Source organism: Manacus candei, unplaced genomic scaffold (genome assembly GCF_025592945.1).
Source record: "Manacus candei isolate 608988 ecotype Guabito, Panama unplaced genomic scaffold, ASM2559294v1 h1tg000180l, whole genome shotgun sequence".
Classification (NCBI taxonomy): domain Eukaryota; kingdom Metazoa; phylum Chordata; class Aves; order Passeriformes; family Pipridae; genus Manacus; species Manacus candei.
Window position 1 is genome coordinate 308,687 of NW_026138228.1, and position 18,706 is coordinate 327,392.

The following is an 18,706-nucleotide window of genomic DNA, read 5'->3' on the forward strand; positions in this document are numbered from 1 at the left end:
GAGGGGAGTCGGCTGCGATTTAAATGAGCAGAGAGAGAGATTGGCTATTAAGAAGGTGCAAACACCGCTGTGAACCCAGGGACTCTATCTAACGACTTGGAAACAAGTTCTTGACCTACTTCCGACTGCAAAAACCTTCATAAAATCACGGAGGAAAAGAAATGAAAGGCGCCGGAGCCTCAGCTGCTCCCCGGTGCGGGGTGGGGTGAGCAGGATGCAGCCCCTGCTTGGGAAAATGCCCCTGGACTGAACTCCAGTTCAAACTAGGAGCAAAAAGTGGGGTGAGAGAGGCACAAATCGGGTCCTCCCCCAGCTGGTGCAACCCCTTGTGCATGCCACAGTTTTTGGGGCCTCTGTGCTGCCCCTTTTTTACCCCTCAGATGTAGGAGCTTCCAACACAGGGCTGGAACAGCCCAGATCTCCGGGTGTGGCTGTGGGGGGCACAGGCACAGATCTGGGGGGTGTGGGTCCCTCACCACAGCTTCCCAGCACCCATCTGATGGCTTTCCTTCCTCCTGCCTGTTTGATTTCCCCCCTCATTCCCAGTTATTTATTTAATTCCCCTGCATCTGGCAGCGTTGCCATGGGAACGCAGCCCCGGCTGGATGTGCTTGTCTAGACACTGCACCCCTGTACCTGCTGGAAAACTGCTCCATGGGCTGCACCCCTGGGTGCTTCCCACCCCCCGGGCCCCCAGGAGACCCATAGGGATGGATCCCCTCCAAGCCCTGCTCCCAGATCCGTGCTGCTGGCTCCATCTGTCCCTGGGAGTTCCATCAAGGAGGGTGGGAAGTGCAGCCTTGGGGTGTCCAATGGCAGTAACAAAACAATAATAATAATAATAATAATAATAATAACAACAACAACAACAATATAATATAATCCCCTAAATGCAGCAGACTAAACCCAGCCACTCCAGTTCAGGCTCTGCCACAGGGGAGGGAAACTGAGGCACAAAACCTTCCCAAGTGCTGGGAACACCAAAACCTGGAGCTGTGGTTGTTCCCACATGGAAAGGGATGTTCCACCAGCCCCTCCTGATGATCCCTGCCTCAGGAGGGTGCTCCTCCTGATTTACCTGACTAAAACTAAGCCCTGAGCCCTGCCAGCTCCCCAAAATGGGGGGTTTGGGTGGATTTGTCTCCTGACAGCTCTGATGTCCCAGCAAGGACCCCCAGGAATTTTGACAGCACTTTTATCCCCCAAAACATCACAAATCCCCCGGGAACAGGCCGGTTTAACTGATGTATCACTGATACAATATTACACCTCCTTGACTCTGACACAACATTGCATTTACTGGGCTTTCCTGCACCATCCCAGCTCTTCCCTGCACCTGTAAATGCTGCCCTGAGACCCTTTCCTTCCTCCTGCCTCCCAGCCAGGAAACTTTTCCCCGCCCAGGGAGAGCCGAGGCAATCCAAGGAGCTCAATTCCCTGCCTGCCCATCCCAGGCTGCCTCTGGAGCAATGCAATCCTGCACAACAGGCTTTATTTCCCGGCGGGGAATTGCTCCATCCCCTTGGGAATTGCTGCAGAAGGCGGCTGGGACGAGCCTGTTAATCCCCTGCTCTGCATCCCCCCGGCCTGACCTTGCCGTGACCTTGGGGCACCTCGGGGGGAGGACACGGGGTGGGGGCACTGGTGGGATGGGGTGAGGGGGTGCCAGGAGTGTCCCTGGGATGGGAATGTGCTCCAGGGACAGCTGAGGTGCCTGAGGAGGGCCCTGCCAGGGAGGGGCAGCTGAGTCATGGGGCTGTGCCCACAATGGGACACGGTGTTCCAGCAAGGCTGAGGTCACCAGTGAGGGCTGAGGGGCTGATCCCGCACTCCTGTGCCTCAGTGTTCCTGGAAAATGGGCTGATTCCTGCTCAGCACCATGCCAGGAGCATTTGCTCTCCTGGTCAGGGCGAGCAGCTCCATGGGAGCAGGTCCAACAGGGAAACTGAGGCACGAGGGATGGGGGAAGAGCAGAAGCTCTAGCCCTGGAGAAAGGCTGTGCCTTGAGGACACTGGGTTGGGAGCTGCTCCAAACCCATCCATCCATCCATCCATCCTATCCCATTCCATCTATTTTATCCATCTCACCCCATCCCATATCATGTCATTCATCCTAGGCATTCCATCCAGCAATCCCATTCCATCCATCTAATGTATCCCATCCATCCCATCCCATCCATCCTGTGTATTCCATACATTCTATCCACCACAGCCCATCCAACTCATCATCCATCCCCTCTCCTCCCCTCCTCTCCCCTCCCCTCTCCTCCCCTCCCCTGCCCTCCCATCCCATCCCCTCCCATCCCATCCCATCCATCCCATCCCATCCATCCTGTGTATTCCATGCATTCCATCCACCACAGCCCATCCAACTCATCATCCATCCCCTCCCATCCCCTCCCATCCCCTCCCATCCCCTCCCATCCCATCCCATCCCATCCCATCCCATCCCATCCCATCCCTCCTATGTATTCTGTCCCATCCCAATCCCATTCACCTTGTCCATCCACACATCCCATCTATCAATCCCATTCAATTCAACCTATGCATCCTATCCCATCCCATCCCACCCATTCCATCCCATCCCATCCCTCCTATATATTCAATCCCATCCCATCCCATCCCATCCCATCCCATCCCATCCCATCCCATCTCTCCTATGTATTCAATCCCATCCCATTCACACATTCCATCCATCCCATCCACCAATCCCATTCCATCCAATGTATTCATCCCATGCATTCAATCCATCCCAACCCACCCCATCCATCATATCCCTCAATCTCATCTCATCCCATTCCATCCATCCTGTGCATCCCATCCATCCCAACCCACCCCATCCCTCATAACCCTCAATCCCATCCCATCCATCCCACCCCACAGCAAACAAACCCCTTTCCTGCTCCAGCACTGGATCCCTGAACCCACGAGGCACTTGCTGCCTCCCACCCATCCCAACCATCCCCTGGGACATCCCCCTCCAAACCAACAGCTGGATAAAGAAAACCAGGATTGATCCAGGGGGCCCCACGAGCTCCTCATCCCAACGGAGCCTCCCAGCAGAGCCTGTTAACACACGGACACTGGGAGGGGGGGAATGAACTGAAATGGAGCAAAAATCCTTTAAAAAACCCTCCCAAGTGCATGGGGAATGGCTTGGGGTTCTCCTGGGAGTCTGGAGCTTCCAAGGGGAGCCACATCCCTGACCTGGAGAGCAGTTTGTGGGACACAGTGACAAAGGGACAGTCCCACCTCCCCCAGGGTGCCCACCCACCCCTCATCCTCCCATCCACGGGGTGAGGGAGGGGATGGAGCAGCAGCACATGGAGGGGGCTGGATCCAGGCCAGTCTGGGAGCTTCAATCTGGAAAATCTTGGGCTTAAATTTGGGGAATTTGGTGCTTAAATCCGGGGGATCTTTGGCTTAAATTTGGGAGATCTTGGGCTTAAATCTGGGAGTTTGTGGATTTAATGTGGGGGAATGCGGGTTTGAACCTGGGAGATCTTGAGCCCAGATCTGGGAAAACTTGGGCTTAAATTTAGGAGGTCTTGGGCTTAAATTCTGGGGATCTTTGGCTTAGGTCTGGGGCAGCCAAGGCTTGAATTTTGGGATCTTTGTCTTTAGATTTGGGAGAGTTTGTGCCTAAATCTGGGGGTTTGGAGGCTTGAATTTGGGGATCTCGGTCTTAGATCTGGTGGATTTGGAGCTTAAATTTGGGAGATCTCGGGCTTAAATCTGACAGACCTTCAGCTGAGATCTGGGAGATCTTGGGCACATGGAAGGGGGACTGATCCTGCTCCAATCCAGTCTGGGAGTAAGGCAAGGCTTAAATTTGGGAAATCTTGGGCTTAAATTTGGGGGATTTGAGGCTTAAAAATGGGGGATTTGGGGCTTAAATTTGGGAATTTTGGGATTAAACCTTGGTGAGTGCACAGGTAGAGTGAATGAGATGGGAAACCAGGAGGGACCCAGGAATCTGACCCCCTAAATAACAAATTTTGGGGATGAAACACAGACAAAGACCAGGACCAGCCACGGATGGGGAGCTGGGGAAAGCAGCTTTGAGCAACTGGAAAGCAGAGGAGCAGGACAACCTGGTCGCCAAAAAATTCCCAAAAGCACACCAGGAGGGGCCAGGATGGATCCTGGATCGCCCCCAGCCTGGGGTGGCTGAGCCCTGTGGACAGGGATTAAGCCTCAGGCAATTTCCATGCTAATTTTCCCGGTTCAGTCCTTTATCCCCACATCTGTGAAGAGCAGGAGGTAATTCTCCCCAAACCTCAAAGACACCGTTAATATAATCCGATAGAGGGGAGGAAAAAAAATGAATATATATATATATATATATATGTACATAAAAAGTCCAATTTACTGACTTATTTAGTGACACTTTCCCGTAATCAATTCTCCCAGGGAAGAAACACTGATTAAAGCCAAGCGCATCGCTATGGAAACCGGCATTCCCTCCTCCCACGGCCCGCGGGCTGGGAAGGAGAAAATCGGGTGAGGAAATCTGCCTGGTAACAACCCCGTTAATGAGCCGGGGAGCAAAAATAATCCCCGGGAGCGGAGTCGCCGCGAAAGGAGCAGCCGGCGGCAGCCGGTGGGGAGGCGAAACAGCGCCGTGCCTCCCAAAATATTGACTTTTACGGGAGGGTAGGAGCTGTTGAGGAGGAGGAGGAGGAGGAGGAGGGGTTGCTCCTGCGTGCTGGAGGGATGAAGGGGACATCTGGAGGTGGTCCCCCCGTGGGTGACGGTGTGGGTGCTTCTTCCAGAGTTTATCCGGGTTTTTTTAGGCTTAAAATGAAGGATAAAGCCACGCTGAGACGCAGGTTTAGGAGGTTCAGCCACCCGGGGAGGAGGTGGCTGGCGGCACAAAAGGGATTTAGAGGATAACCCCAGTGGGTTTCCCTCTCCTCGGGGTAATTCCACAGTCCACAGGCACCCACCACTCCCGGTGACGGGCATTGCTTCCCACTGCCTGCTCCCACCCCCGGGGGCCAGGAGTTCCCGAGGAACTGGGGGCTTGTTCTTATTTTCCCACTGAATGATGGAACCTGGAGGGTTCAGGGCTCTCCTCCTGGCTGGATGTGTCCCACTGCTGCTGATCCCTACGATCCCTTCACTGCTGATCCCAACTACCCTTTGCTGTTGATCCTCACAATCCTTTTTCTGTTGATCCCAAGGATCCCTTTGCTGTCAATCCCAATGATTCCTTTGCTGTTGATCCCAATGATTCCTTTGCTGTTGATCCCAATGATTCCTTTGCTGTCAATCCTGAGGATCCCTTTGCTGTTGATCCCAATGATTCCTTTGCTGTCAATCCCGAGGATCCCTTTGCTGTTGATCCCAATGATTCCTTTGCTGTCAATCCCGAGGATCCCTTTGCTGTTGATCCCAGTGATCAATTTGCTGTTGATCTTGACTATCCCTTTGCTATTGATCCCAACTACCCATTTGCTGTCGATCCCAACAATCCCAACAATCCCTTTGTTGATTCTTATGATCCCTTTACTGCTGGTCACAGTGACCCTTTTGCTGTTGATCCCAACCATCCCTTTGCTGTTGACCCCAACCATCCCTTTGCTGTTGACCCCAACCATCCCTTTGCTGTTGACCCCAGCCGTCACTCTGCTGTTGATTCCTGACTTTTCCTTTGCCTCTTGATCCCAAGGATCCCTTTGCTATTATCTTGACTCTCTCTTTTCTGTTGATCCCAGCAATACCTTTGCTGTTGATCCCAATGATCCCTTTGCTGTTGATGCCAACCATCGCTTTGCTGTCGATCCTGACTGTTCCTTTGCCTGTTGATCCCAATCACCCTTTTGCCTGTTGATCCCTCTGCTGTTGATCCTGAACTATCCCTTTGCTTTGATCCCAGCTCTCCCTTTCCCGTTGATCCCGAGCCGTGTGTGCCGTGGCCTCGGGCGGGTTCTGAACCACAGGGATCAGCAGCTGCCGGGGCCAGGAGCTCATTAGGGGCTCCTTAAACAGCCATAAAAATCACTTTCATTAATTACTGCATCCTCCCTTTATCCCCTCTGCCTCCAGGAGGGGTTTTAGGGGTTGGGATTTGCCAGCCCCTTTGTTGTGTGGGGGTGGATCCCTCCCTGCTCCGTGACCCCGGGATGTTGGGATGGGTGACAACATCACGGCTGAGCACCCCAAACATCCCAAACCCTGCAGCAAAACCCGCCTGGCACAGCCCCCTAACCCAACAGGGATGAGAGCCCATCCCACTGCCATCAGGGCCAGCCCCACTGCAGGGAAACTGGGATTTTTCCTCCAAACCCTGATATTTTTTCCACCACATGGGATTTTTCCTGCAAAACCTGTTTTTTCCCGCTTTTTCCACCATCCCATTTTAACCACACGGGATGGCTTTCCCAGCTGCCCCATGCCATCCCCCCTATGGATGCACCCACAGGGGGGATGAGGATTTCCACATCAAAATATTTGGGGAAAACCCAACCCAGCAGTGCCCACGGACACGGCACTGGGGGTCTCCCGGGGTGGAAGGTGATGTGGACACAGGAATGATGCTCCCACCACCTCCTGGGGTCCCCTGTGGGCCCCAAACCATGGGAAATGGGGCTGTGGGGTTGTCCCCTGACCCCCTGCTCCCTCCCCTCCCGTGCAGGGTGGGGGAGACCAACCCCGCCCAACCCCGCTAACGAGGGCAGCACTAATTGCCGAGCCCACTCCCCATGTATAATTCAAGGCCCTTTGTTAGCCCTGGGTTTGCTTTGTCTGGGAAGTGCCACCTCCCCACGGGACCCCGACCCAGACACCACTCAGCTCCTTCCTAGGGGGGCTGGATTAAAAATAATTAGGGCCTGGGGCTGCTGAGAGTCAGGGGACAGGGTCGTTAATGGGGTCAGGGTCATTAGTGGGGTCAGCAGTGTGGTCTCCTCCCCATGGAGGAGAGGATGGGGTGGGGGGACATGGGGAGAGACCCAGAGCCCCATTTCCAATTTAGGGACCCATGAGGGAACCCCAAAGGGTGGTGGGAGCATCAGTCCTGTGTCCAGGCCGTGGGTGCTGCTGGACTGAGTCTTCCCCCTAAATTTTGAAGTGGAAATCCCAACCCCTCCTGGGGTGCCCCCACCTCCTGGATGGTGTGGTGAGAGTGCTCATGGGATGATGGGGTGAACCTGCACCTGATGGGGTGTAAACCAGCCCAAAATGCATGAGGGTGTCCCTAAAGACACCCCCTGACACCCACCAGAGCCCCAGGCAGACACCCCAAATTTTCCAGCACTGCCAGCACCCCGGCTGGCCCCAGGATCAGACCCAGGATGGGCTTAGGGGGCAGCAGCCCTGGGAGGGGCTGCCTGAAATCCGGGTGGGATGCAGCCCAGTGAGGGTTGGTGGCCCTGGAGATGGGAGAGGGATGGGAGAGGGATGGGAGAGGGATGGGAGAGGGATGGGACAGGGATGGGACAGGGATGGGAGGACAGAGATGGGACAGAGATGGGACAGGGATGGGACAGGGATGGGAGAGGGATGGGAGAGGGATGGGACAGGGATGGGACAGGGATGGGACAGAGATGGGAGAGGGATGGGACAGGGATGGGAGGACAGAGATGGGACAGAGATGGGACAGGGATGGGACAGGGATGTCCTCGGCCCCACACTGAAAGGGATGAGGGGTCCTGCCCCCTCCACAGGCCCTCACCCACAACTACTGAGCTTCAGGGGGGGAAAAAGAGTAAAACTATACAAATAAAACTTGTACTAACAGGTTGGTGTTGATGGAGTGGGTCACAACAGCTCCAGGCTGCTGCTGCTGCCACACGGAATCCTCGGAGCCACCGAGTCCCAGACGTGACGTGGATTCCCAGGAGGAAATCAAACAGGGCTCAGCTCTGATCCTGTGATAATTCCCCATCCTTCCAGACTCTGCTGCCTGTCCCTCCCAGGGGAAATGGGGGGATATCCCTGGAGCAGAGTGTGAGGGGGTGTGACTGCGCCCGGGGCAGCAACAGCAGAGCCAGAGGGGTCGGGGGCAGAGCTGGGCTGGGCACAGGGACCCCAACCCTGAGCTCCACTCCCTGAGCACCCTCCAGGATCACCCCAAGCACCCCTGATTCCCACTGGGCATCCTCCAGGATGACCTAACATCCTTCACTCCAACTGGAGCATCTCCCACTCCCACCTTCTGCTCCCACCCTGAGCTTCCTCCTCTCCCCTGGGATGTTCCCCAGCTAAGTTTTGTACCCGGGTGTCCCCATGGGATGGCACAGGGGTGCCCAGAGGAGAGAGGCACCATTCCAGTGACACCCCCAAGGCTCCCTGCAACCCCTGAGCCCCAAACTGGGTCAGTCACTGAGGCAGAGCCAGACCATTCCCAGCCCCACTCCCTGAGAGCTCCACACCCGGTCCCAGCCACAAAACATCGTCCCCAGGATGTCCCAAAAAAGCCTGGCCTTGGTATCTCAACCACAGGGCTGCCCACAGCCCTCCCTGTGGCCACCCTGCCGTGCCAGGGGGATCCCACCACCGAGACACACACGTGCCACTCCCAGCCTGGGGAGCAAACGGGACCCTCAGACCCCCCAAACTGCCCTGTGACCATGCCAGGGGTCCCCACACAGCCCCTGTGCCACCCCTGTGCCCATCACAGGGCTCTGGCTGTGTCCCCCCTCCCCGAGCCGAGGGAAAACAGCGGCAGATGCTCCAGAAAGGGGCCGGGGAAGGATGGGAGGATGGTTCCCACCGAGATTCCCGGCAGCTGCCGAGGGAAACTGGGAGGGGAATTGGCAACCGGCCGGGGAGGGGCTGGAAGTGGCAGCAGAGGAGGGGTCAGCAGGGGCTGAGGGTGCCCCAGGCACAGATGGAGACGGTGGGGGCAGGTAAGGGAGACAGGGCCGGTTCCTGAGCCAAGACAGGGCAGAGAAAAGCAGAGAAAATACAATTCTGAGCCCGCAAAGGGTTCGTGCAAAGCTGCTGCATCCCCAGGGTGTGTCCTGAGCCCCTTCCCAGGGCTGGGGACAGGGTCCAAGGCATGGCCATCCCCACACTGCCCGGCCTTCCACCGCTCCTGGGGTCCAGCGAGGCTCAGGAGGAGGGGGATGTGATGGGAGAGAGCCCGGGGGATGGGACAAGGACTCTCAGTGTGACATTCCCAGGCTCTGGCTGAGGCCCCCCATTAATCTGAGCTGCTCCTGCACAGAACTGGAGCACAGACAGGTTTTTCCAGGGGCTCCCATTAACCTCAGCATCCCAGGCATCCTCCACCCTCACCCGGAGCACCCTTCACTCTGACCCTGAGCATCCTCCACTCTCACCTCCCTTCCCATCCCAACCATCCTCCCTGCTCACCCAGACACTCCACTCTGACACCAAGCATCCTCCACTCTGACCCTGAGTGTCCTCTGTTCCCATCCCAACCATCCTCCCTGCTCACCTCAAGCACCCTCCACTCCCTGAGCACCCTCCAGGATCACCCTGAGCACCCTCCAGGATCACCCTGAGCACTCTCCAGGATCACCCTGAGCACTTTCCAGGATTACCCTGAGCACCCTCCAGGATCACCCTGAGCACCCTCCAGGATCACCCTGAGCACCCTCCAGGATGACCCAACTCCAACTGGAGCATCTCCCACTCCCACCCTCTGCTCCCACCCTGAGCTTCCTCCTCTTCCCTGGGACGTTTCCCAGCTAAGTTTTGTACCTGGGTGTCCCCGTGGGATGGCACAGGGGTGCCCAGAGGAGAGAGGCACCATCCCAGTGACATCCCCAGGGCTCCCTGCAACCCCTGAGTCCCAGACTGGGACAGAGCCAGGCCATTCCCAGCCCTTTGGTTTCCCCAATCCCATCCACCAAAGGTTTCAGACTTTTCTTCCCTGGCGAGAGAGCCAGGAGAAGAGACTTTTCTTCCTCTCTGCTCCACCTCCTCTGCATCCCTGGTGCCACATTCCCAGTGTTCCCAGGACACACAACTATGGTGGGAAGGGGTTAGGGTCAGCTTGGGGGTCTCACTGGCTCTGAGGGGACACAGCTGGATTCACCACAGGCCCTCCAGACACTTGTGTTTGCTCCCTGGTTTTGGGCAGCTGGGGGATGTGACCCCAAATCCAGCCCTCCTGCATCCCCCCTTCCTAAACCCCCCTTAAAATCTATATTATACATATTTTCTGGCTTTTAAGGCATCACCCCCAGCACTACCAGGGACATGCTGAGCCCCCTGAAGACTCACCCCAAGCCCCCAGGCTCCCTGTGGGCTCCCAGCTGCCCCATGGGGAAGGGGGAACCATCCCTGCACAGGGGTTCCTCCTGGCACCTCCTGCCAGGGACAAGCAGCTGGAAAAATCCCTATTAAATAATAAGGCAAAACAAGCCCCTGTGGGCCCCCATTGGGATGGGGGATGGCTGGGGGGCACAGCCAGCCCCTCTGCTCCCATCCGGGGCACATCCTGCCCCTCTGCCCCCATCTGGGGGCACATCCTGCCCCTCTGCTCCCGTCTGGGGGCACATCCTGCCCCTCTGCTCCCATCTGGGGCACATCCTGCCCCTCTGCTCCCATCTGGGGCACATCCTGCCCCTCTGCTCCCATCTGGGGGCACATCCTGCCCCTCTGCTCCCATCTGGGGGCACATCCTGCCCCTCTGCTCCCATCTGGGGCACATCCTGCCCCTCTACTCCCATCTGGGGACAGAGACAAAGCAGCATTTGGGCAACTGATTTTTTTTCTCCCCCAAATCTCCTTCTGCTGCAGAGAGAAACCCAAGGGGGGGTGAAATCCCCCAGCCCAGCACACGGGAGCTGTTATTAATCTTATTAATAAACCTCTGGGGGTTTAATGTCCTGTTTAAACACGGCTGGGTCTGCTCCCTGCCAACTCTGCCTTTCAAGTTTCCCAGCCCATTACGTACACACTTTGAAAATTGAAACAAATAGCTGCTTTCAAATGGAGGGAAAGGAAAGAACCCAATGCCAAGGGGGCCATCCTGAGCCCCTCTGCTGCCCCAAGCATCCCCTGGCATCTGGGAAGGATGTTTTCACCCCGTTCAAACCACAATATTCTGTCACTTCCAGCCAAGCTGCCCCCAGCTCCTGGCTGGGGATGGGGGCAAGGACATCCCAGAGCATCCAGGGAGGATGAGGGATGGGGATAAAGCCTGGAGGGTCGGGATGAGGGGTTGGAAGCTGCCCACTCCCCATGGATACACAACAACCTGCATCTTGTGGTCGGTGCTGGAGGGGCTGTTGGGACACTTGGGATGTGAGGGGTTTGTGGGTCTTCCATCCCTGCTGTGTGTTCCTGCTCATCATCTCCCCTTTCCAGAAGGATATGACATCCCCAGGCAGTGGCTGGAGCATCCCAAGGGCTCTCCAGCCCTGTGATGCCAGTAGGATCCTGTTCCCAGGGCTGATGCTCCAGGGCTGTGGGATATAAAGGGATATAAAGCCCTTTCCCAGCCCTGGAGCATCAGCACAAGGCTGTGAGGATGTGGTATCCTGGAATCCATTCCCAGCATCCTCCCAACAGCCACAGCCCACCCCGTGGGTGCAGCAGGGTGGGTGCAGGGCTGGCAGCACCCCAGGCCCAAGTCCCAGAGAGGGATGTGGGATCAATCCCGTCGGGAATTGAGTTTCTCCACGACAGGTTTTGAGCTGGTTGAGCCCAAATCTTTCTCCCTGCTCAATTATTCAGCCCCTCCAGGCTCTCCCTGTGATTTCTCACTGGAGTAACTGTGGAGAGAGGAACCAACAGCTCCACTGCAGAGGGGAAAAGTGGTGGGAGCCACTGGGGCCTCCAGGTAGGGAGAGCAACCCTTGGGCTCTGAGCCTGGGGATAAACAACACCTCGAGGAGCATGGCCAAGGTTCACTGACCCACCAGCAAAACCAACCAGTTCACTGGGGTGCACAACCCTGGGGACCTCCCAGCCTCTGCCACTGCCACCACGTGGGGATGGCCCTGCTGTCCCCTGGCTCTCAAGGTGACACCAAGCCCAGGGCAGGTGCTGGTCACAGGCAGCAGGGAAAGGCCACCACACCCAGAGGGAATTTCTGGCTGTGGTTAATCACCTTTAGGGATAAAAGCCACTTTTCTCCCCCCCAGCCACTCTCTTTGCCTTATTTCTCCTGCATTAAGGATTGCTGGTGCCAGGAATCTCTTCCACTTTCCCGTCTTCAAGGGAGGTGGTTTCAAAATAAAAAAGGAGAAATTTAGGTTGGATACTGGGGAGAAATCTTTCCCTGTGAGGGTGATGAGGCCTGGCACAGGTTGCCCAGAGAAGCTGTGGCTGCCCCTGGATCCCTGGAAGTGTCCAAGGCCAGGTTGGAGCAACCTGGGCTGGTGGAAGGTGTCCCTGCCCATGGCAGGGGTGGGACTGGATGGGCTTTAAGGTCCCTTCCAACCCAAACCATTCCATGATCTTCCCTCACATCAGCCACAGAGACTGAGCTTTTCAAGAGGCTGTTTTTCCACATCTTCCAACTTCAGATTCCTCTTCCCAGTCCTCTCCCAATGGCTTGGCAGTGGATTTTGGAATGGGAAGCCCAGCTGCCCCACAGGATGGCATGGGGCCTGTCCCTGCCTCCCCTGTGCCAGGCACTGCTCACCACCATCCCCACATTGTCTCCAGCGAGGATTTTATTCCTTTCCTCCTTTCTGTCTATTCCTGAAATGAGCAGCATTGATTTTTTATAGAGCTAATTCTTCTCCTAACAGAAGCCACCTGGGATTAAATCAAATTGCTTATCGGCCTCCAAACACTGCCAGGACAGCTCAGCCCCTTCCAGCAGCCAAACCTGAGAGCTCAAGAAGGAACAAGACCCGGGTCTGGCTTGCACAAGACTCATTTTCCCAGATATCCATCAGCCAACCTGCTTTAGGCTTTGCTGATCACATCAACCTTTCCTTCCTGGGCTCTCACAGCTCCAGTGGCAGGCCAGGCTGTTTTCATGCTCATCCCCTTTATTTTCTCTACAACCCAGCCCTGCAAAACATTTATTTTCCAGTCCCCCTTTCTCCCAGCTCTGTTGCAAAGTGGCATGAATGATTTAGGGAGCTCTTCAAGCGGCCTCATTAATCCTCTCGGGGGCACATTGGCTGGTCCTGCAAATTTAGACGTACGGCACTTTAATCGCGGTTTTAATTGCGAGCTGGGAGGCTCTGCCTTCCCAAACACTCCTCAATAAACCTTTACGGCTCTGCCTGGATGGGGGATGTGCCACAGGATGCTCATCCACATGGAGGTCTCGCCAGGGCGATGCTTCTCCACGGCCACCCACGCCCTGCTGTGGGTTTTGGGGAGCTCACATGCAGAGGTGACAGGGCGGGTTGGGGTTTTTCCTGCCTCTAACACACAGCTGTGACAAGGTGGGTTGGGGTTTTTCCTGCCTCTTAACACACAGTTCCCACCCCGGAGCTGTCCATGGATCCTCGTGCTGCCCATCCCTGGAGCATCCCCCTCTCTCCAGGCCGGCACCCACCCACCCTGCAGCATCCCCTGGTGCTGGGGCACCCCTGCACCCACCGTGTCCCACCCCACGGAGACGGGCTGAGGGGGAGCCGGGGGGCTCAGGGAAGCGAGGGGCTCTGCCAGCCCCCCATTTCCATGGCAACCATGCAAATGGGAAAGCTCTCCCGTAATCATTAGGGAGCGGGAGCCGAGCAGTACAAACAGTGGCGGCAGTAGATTACAAGCCCATTATGAACAGTCGCACCTTCTGAGCGCTGGTAATTACACCTAATTGTGCATTTAATTGTGTAATTGAAAACCTCCATCCCCGAGTTCAGCCCGGGCTCCTTTTTCCCCCTTCCCGGGGAGGGGGAAGGCGGCGGGGGCAGCCCCGGCCCCGCTGTCCTGGTGCCATCCCCGCGCCGAGGAGGTGGCACGGTGGGAACCCTGTGAGGACAAAAGATGCCGGTGGATGACTCTCACTGGTGCCCTCCTTGATGGCCAAAACCAGGGGGATCAGGGCAGGAGGGGTGCTGGGGACAGGAGGGGACGGGAGGGCTGGGAGCCCCCAGGGTACAGCGGGATCCCGCTGGGGAAGGGGAGTCACCCACGGCTGGTGGGTGGCTGAGGGGTGCAGGGGATGAACCACCCTCTCCCTTCCCCCAGCCCTCATTAAGCTGAGCCCGTTATCTCCTTCTCCAGGCTCGGGGATGGGGGGCACATCCCAGAGGCTCTTGGTGCCCTGTGTGGAAGCCAAGGCCTGGGCAGAGGGATGGGCTGGACCCACAGCCCTTCTCCTGCACCCCAACCCCAGGATGCTGCGGGAGCAGGGATGGCAGTGGCACGGCATGGCACCACATGGCACTCCACAGCACCCCCAGCACCAGCCCCAGAGGCTCAGCCAGGCAGGAGGTGCCAACCCAGCTCTGCTTTCCCAGCCTTTTGAGGGAGAAGGGAGAAACAAAGAAGGAAATGAAGCCCCGGCTGGGAGTGATGCCGAGCTGTGCCAGCCAGAGGTGGGAGCTCTGAGCAGCCCCTGAGCCCACCCAGCTCTGGGGCTGAGCTGGATCCCACCCCCAACCCACCCCACCCCACAGGGGGAGGCAGTGGGGTCACCACTTTGGGGTGGAGAAGGAGCCAGCTCGAGTGAGAAGCAGGATGGCCCAGGGACACATGAGAGCAGCTGGACACATCCAGCCAGAGCTCAGCTCCCAGCAGTCCGTATCCCAACATCCCAACAGCCTCTGAGGCTGGAACACCTCCCTGTAGCACCACAGCTGTCCCAGCCTACACCCAGCACCGTTAGGATCCAGAGTTACCAAGTGCTCCCGGTGCCCGTGCTGTCAGTGCCAGACAGGGTGGGATCACCTCAGGTTCCTCTTCCATCCAACCACCTCAGCAGCTCTCACTTCACAGAAATTAAGGGTAAATCCTCCTGACAACAACAGGCATCACAGGCTCCCCCAGATGGTGGGAAAGACCAGCAAAAGCCACGGGTTTGGATTCCATCCCACCTCGTTATCCCGAACACCTGCTGATGGCCCCTCCCAGGGGCAGTAGGTGCCTGGCAAGTGGGTTTTTTCAGGGAAAAAAACATAAATGGAGGCAAAATCTGGCAGGTGGTTCTTGTCCCCAGGAGCAGAGTCACCCAGCACCTTCAGCATCGCCTCGGGAGTGTTGAAGGAGCTCGGAGGGGGTTTGGATGCTTCAAAATGGCTGCCCTGGCTCCCTGTGGTGTCATGGCCCAAAAACCAATTTCCCAAACTGGTTTAGGTGTGGGGTGGAGTGGGCAAGGCTCTGCAGGGCCCTTCCAGACCGGGGGCTGTGTGCCCAGGGGGTGCCAGCAGCACCCCCAGCTGTGGAGCCACCATGAGCATCCCTGTGACCAGGGGGACAAGGGACCAGGGGACAGATACTGGGGAAACCAGCAGGGATGTGGAAGGCGCCCCTGGGGTGATGGTGACACACGGGGTGCCATGGGAAGGTGCCTGTGGGAAGGTGGCCGGGCAGTGAGGACCAGCTGGAGGTGGTGGCATTGCTCCAGGAGGGCTGAATGTCACCCACACTGCTCATGTGAGGGACACTGAGGCCCAGGATGGCCAGGGAGGTTTGACAAGGCAAGGAGGTTTAACAGTGAGCTGGTCCTGCAGCAATTGGGCACAGCTCCCCAGGCAGCTCCAGCACACACCAGTACAGCCCCAGCCCCTGCAGCTGGGCACACTGGGAGCACAGCTGTCCACAGCTGTAGAACAAAGGGCCCAGGACAGGTATCAGGGCCACCTGGATGGGGGGACACGAGCCCCACGGTGCCATCCCTGTGTTGGGGGTGGCACAGAATGGCTGAAGCAGAGAAGGGGAGCCGGGATGGGGTCAGGTGACATCTCTGCTCCTCATTGTTCCCTCACAGCCTTGGCACTGCCTGGTCTGTGCACCCTGGCTGTGCCACCTTGGAGATAAAGAGTGGCCTTGGTCACCCCAGGGGACACCTTGGTGGCACTGTCACCTCCACCAGCCTGGGGCTGGCTCAGCACAGGCACCCAGAGCCTTCACCCCAGGCAGGGCAGGAGGTGCCACTGCCAAGGCAGGAGGTGCTGGGAGTGGGGGCCTGCTGGGATGGAAGGTGCTGCCTCCAAAGCCAGGAAGGGGCTTGGGAGATCACCCTGCAGGGTGAGAGGGCATGAGCTGAGTGTGGGGTGGGAAGGTCACTGCTAAGGGACAGTCTTGGAGCTGAGCCTTTGGGGATGCCAACAGCACCAGGACACGTGGGGGGAGGGGGGAGGGCACAGCCTGACCCCAATTAGCAGCACCAAGTTTCTCTGGGTGTGAGCAGGAGCTGCTTTCCCAGCCCAGGAGCTTGCAACAATTCAGCCTTCCCCTAAAACAAATGGATTAAAATCTCCCAGATCTGGGATATCTGAGAGAATAAATGCCAACAAACATGTTTAGGAGCCGAGCTGTGAAAAGGAAAGTGACCGAAAGCCAGGAAACTCCTGCACAGCCGAGAAACACCCGCTGGATTTATCCTGAAGGAGGGGGAAGGTGAGCGAAACGCAAAGCGAGACTTTACAGAGCGAACGGAAGGGACAGCTGGGGACACGGAGGCCATTCCCACTGGGAATGGCGGGACTTCAGCCCGGGGATGAGCCACCCGGGGTTGAGGATTAGCCTCAAAGCTTCCTCATCCCCCCAGAAACACCCGGTGTCCCCCCTCCACCCAGAAGTGGGGACCCCTCCCCGCTCGCTGCCTTCCCAAGGATGAGGAACGAACAGGAGCGACGGCGGGAAGAAAGTGCCCGTCAGCAGGATGACACCATCACCTCCAGCGCGGCTCCGAACCCGTTTCCATCGCCGCCTCCATCCACCCAGCACCCCCCGAGCCCGGGGACACCACGGGCTGACGCCCCAGATCTCAGCAATCCCCCTTCCCCCTCTCTCCTCGCCGTGAGGAGCCCCCGGCACGGCCGCGGGGGCAACTTGGAGGATGCTGATTGTACATTAACGAACCGCCCCGCCGGGATAATTAATCGCAACATCGTCGGCGCTGCTTTGAGCAGAAACCCCCCGAATCCCCCCCGCGCTCCCTTCGCCCGCTCCTGTGGCAGAGCCTGATGAAGATTGATTCACGGGCGGCGGCAAGTGCAGCGCTGAATTGCCACGAAGACCGGCAATCCCATTAAAATTAAACCTTTCCTTTCTCCTCGGCCCCCGCATCCCGGTGTCCCCCCGCCGCGGGCAGGTGGGTCCCGCTCGGAAGCAGGAGAGTTTCCAAAGTGCTGGCAGCGGCTCCAAGTTTCCCTCTTGCCCCGACTCGGGGGAGCGGCACCCCAAGAAACATCCTTGGGAGTCCACCAGGATGGGAAACCGCCGGCGGGAGCGAACTCGGAGTGAAGAGATTGCAGTTGGGAACAAAGCTCACACCTGCCGGAGACGCAACCCCGGGCGCTGACAGCGCCGGGAGCGGGTGCCCATCCATCTCCCCGGCCAGCGCTGGGGCAGGGCACGAGGGTGGCGTTTCCTATCTTTTTGATCAGCATTTTTCCTTTTGTGTGGTTTTTTTTTGGGGGGGTGACGGTGAAGCATCCCCGAGCCGGTCCCAACGCAAGGTCACCGCCGAGGCGGCGCGGGGAGCGGTGACAGGCGAGCAGCCTCTCGCACAAAGCAGCCCCGGCATGCCGATGAGCCTTACCAGCTGCAGGCAGCAGAATCCCACCAGCGTGCACCGCCCGTTGCATCTCCCCATGGCTCCCCAGCCGGATCCTCGGGGCTCCCTCGCCGTGGCCTCTCCCGCCGCGCTCCGGCTCCTCACCCGGGAAGCGTCCGGGGAGGCTCCAGCACCATGTCCTGCCGCTCCCCAGCCCCGCCGGCTCAGCACCGCGGCGGGCTGGGCATCGCCCCCCTTCTCATCCTTCTCCCTCCGCCCCCCGCCCCGCTACAGCGCGCTGGGGCTCAGGGGGGCCGCGGGGCCGCGCATCCCCGGCCCGGCCCGGCGCGGAGCCGCCCGCTCCGCTATTGTCTCCCGCACAGCCCCGGGCGGGCGGGGCCGGGCGGCAGGGCCGGAACAGGGCGGGCGGTGCGGCCGGGCGGGGCTCGGGGGGGCCGGGCACGGCTCAGGGGGGCCGGGCGGGGCTCGGGGGGGCCGGGCACGGTTTAGGGGGCCGGGCGGGGCTCAGGGGGGCCGGGCACGGTTCAGGGGGGCCGGGCGGGGCTCGGGGGGGCCGGGCACGGTTCAGGGGGGCCGGGCGGGGCTCAGGGGGGCCGGGCACGCCGAGCCAACACGAGCCCTTGGAGGCCTCCGGGGGCGCGGGCGGTGCGGCCCCTCCGCAGCAGCGCGGCTCCCGCCCGGCCTCAGCCTCCTCCTTATCTTTATCTTTGTCCTGTCTTTATCCTCATCCTCAGCGCTTGTAGATTTTTATTATTTTGTTTTTTTCCGAAGCCAGGTGAGGGGCTGGGTGAGGCGCCGGCGAAGGGCTGGGAGGTGCTGTCCCCCCCGCATCCCCCCTGCCCTGCGGCACCGGGACCCCGCCGCCTCCCCCGGGGTGGCCGTGCCAGGGCAGCAGCTGGGCTTGCGGGGCGGACAGATGGCCGAGCCCGCCGGGAACTCCCCGGCTCCTCCCGCAGAGCCCCGCTGCCCTCGGCAGCACACCGGGCCCGGGGGCGAGCGCTGGCCGGGGCTGCGAGCGCCCAGCCCGCGGTGCCGGGGCTGCGGTGGGTGCAGGCAGGGCTCTCACGGCCCCTCGCCGCCGCCCGCCCCGCTCGCCTTTGTTCTGGTTTCACAGCGCACCTTCGGGGGCAC

The 18,706-nt window shown here is 58.8% G+C and overlaps 1 protein-coding gene across 1 annotated transcript in view; it reads right to left on the bottom strand.

Moving 5' to 3' along the window:
• NKAIN1 (sodium/potassium transporting ATPase interacting 1) overlaps positions 1-17,760 on the bottom strand; it is a 36,036-nt gene extending 18,276 nt beyond the window's left edge. The window contains exon 1 of the mRNA XM_051773949.1: positions 17,600-17,760. Within this exon, the coding sequence (XP_051629909.1) occupies positions 17,600-17,653 (54 nt within the window). The 5' untranslated portion in view covers positions 17,654-17,760. The remainder of the gene's footprint in view (positions 1-17,599) is intronic.
• Positions 17,761-18,706: the final 946 nt, after the last annotated feature.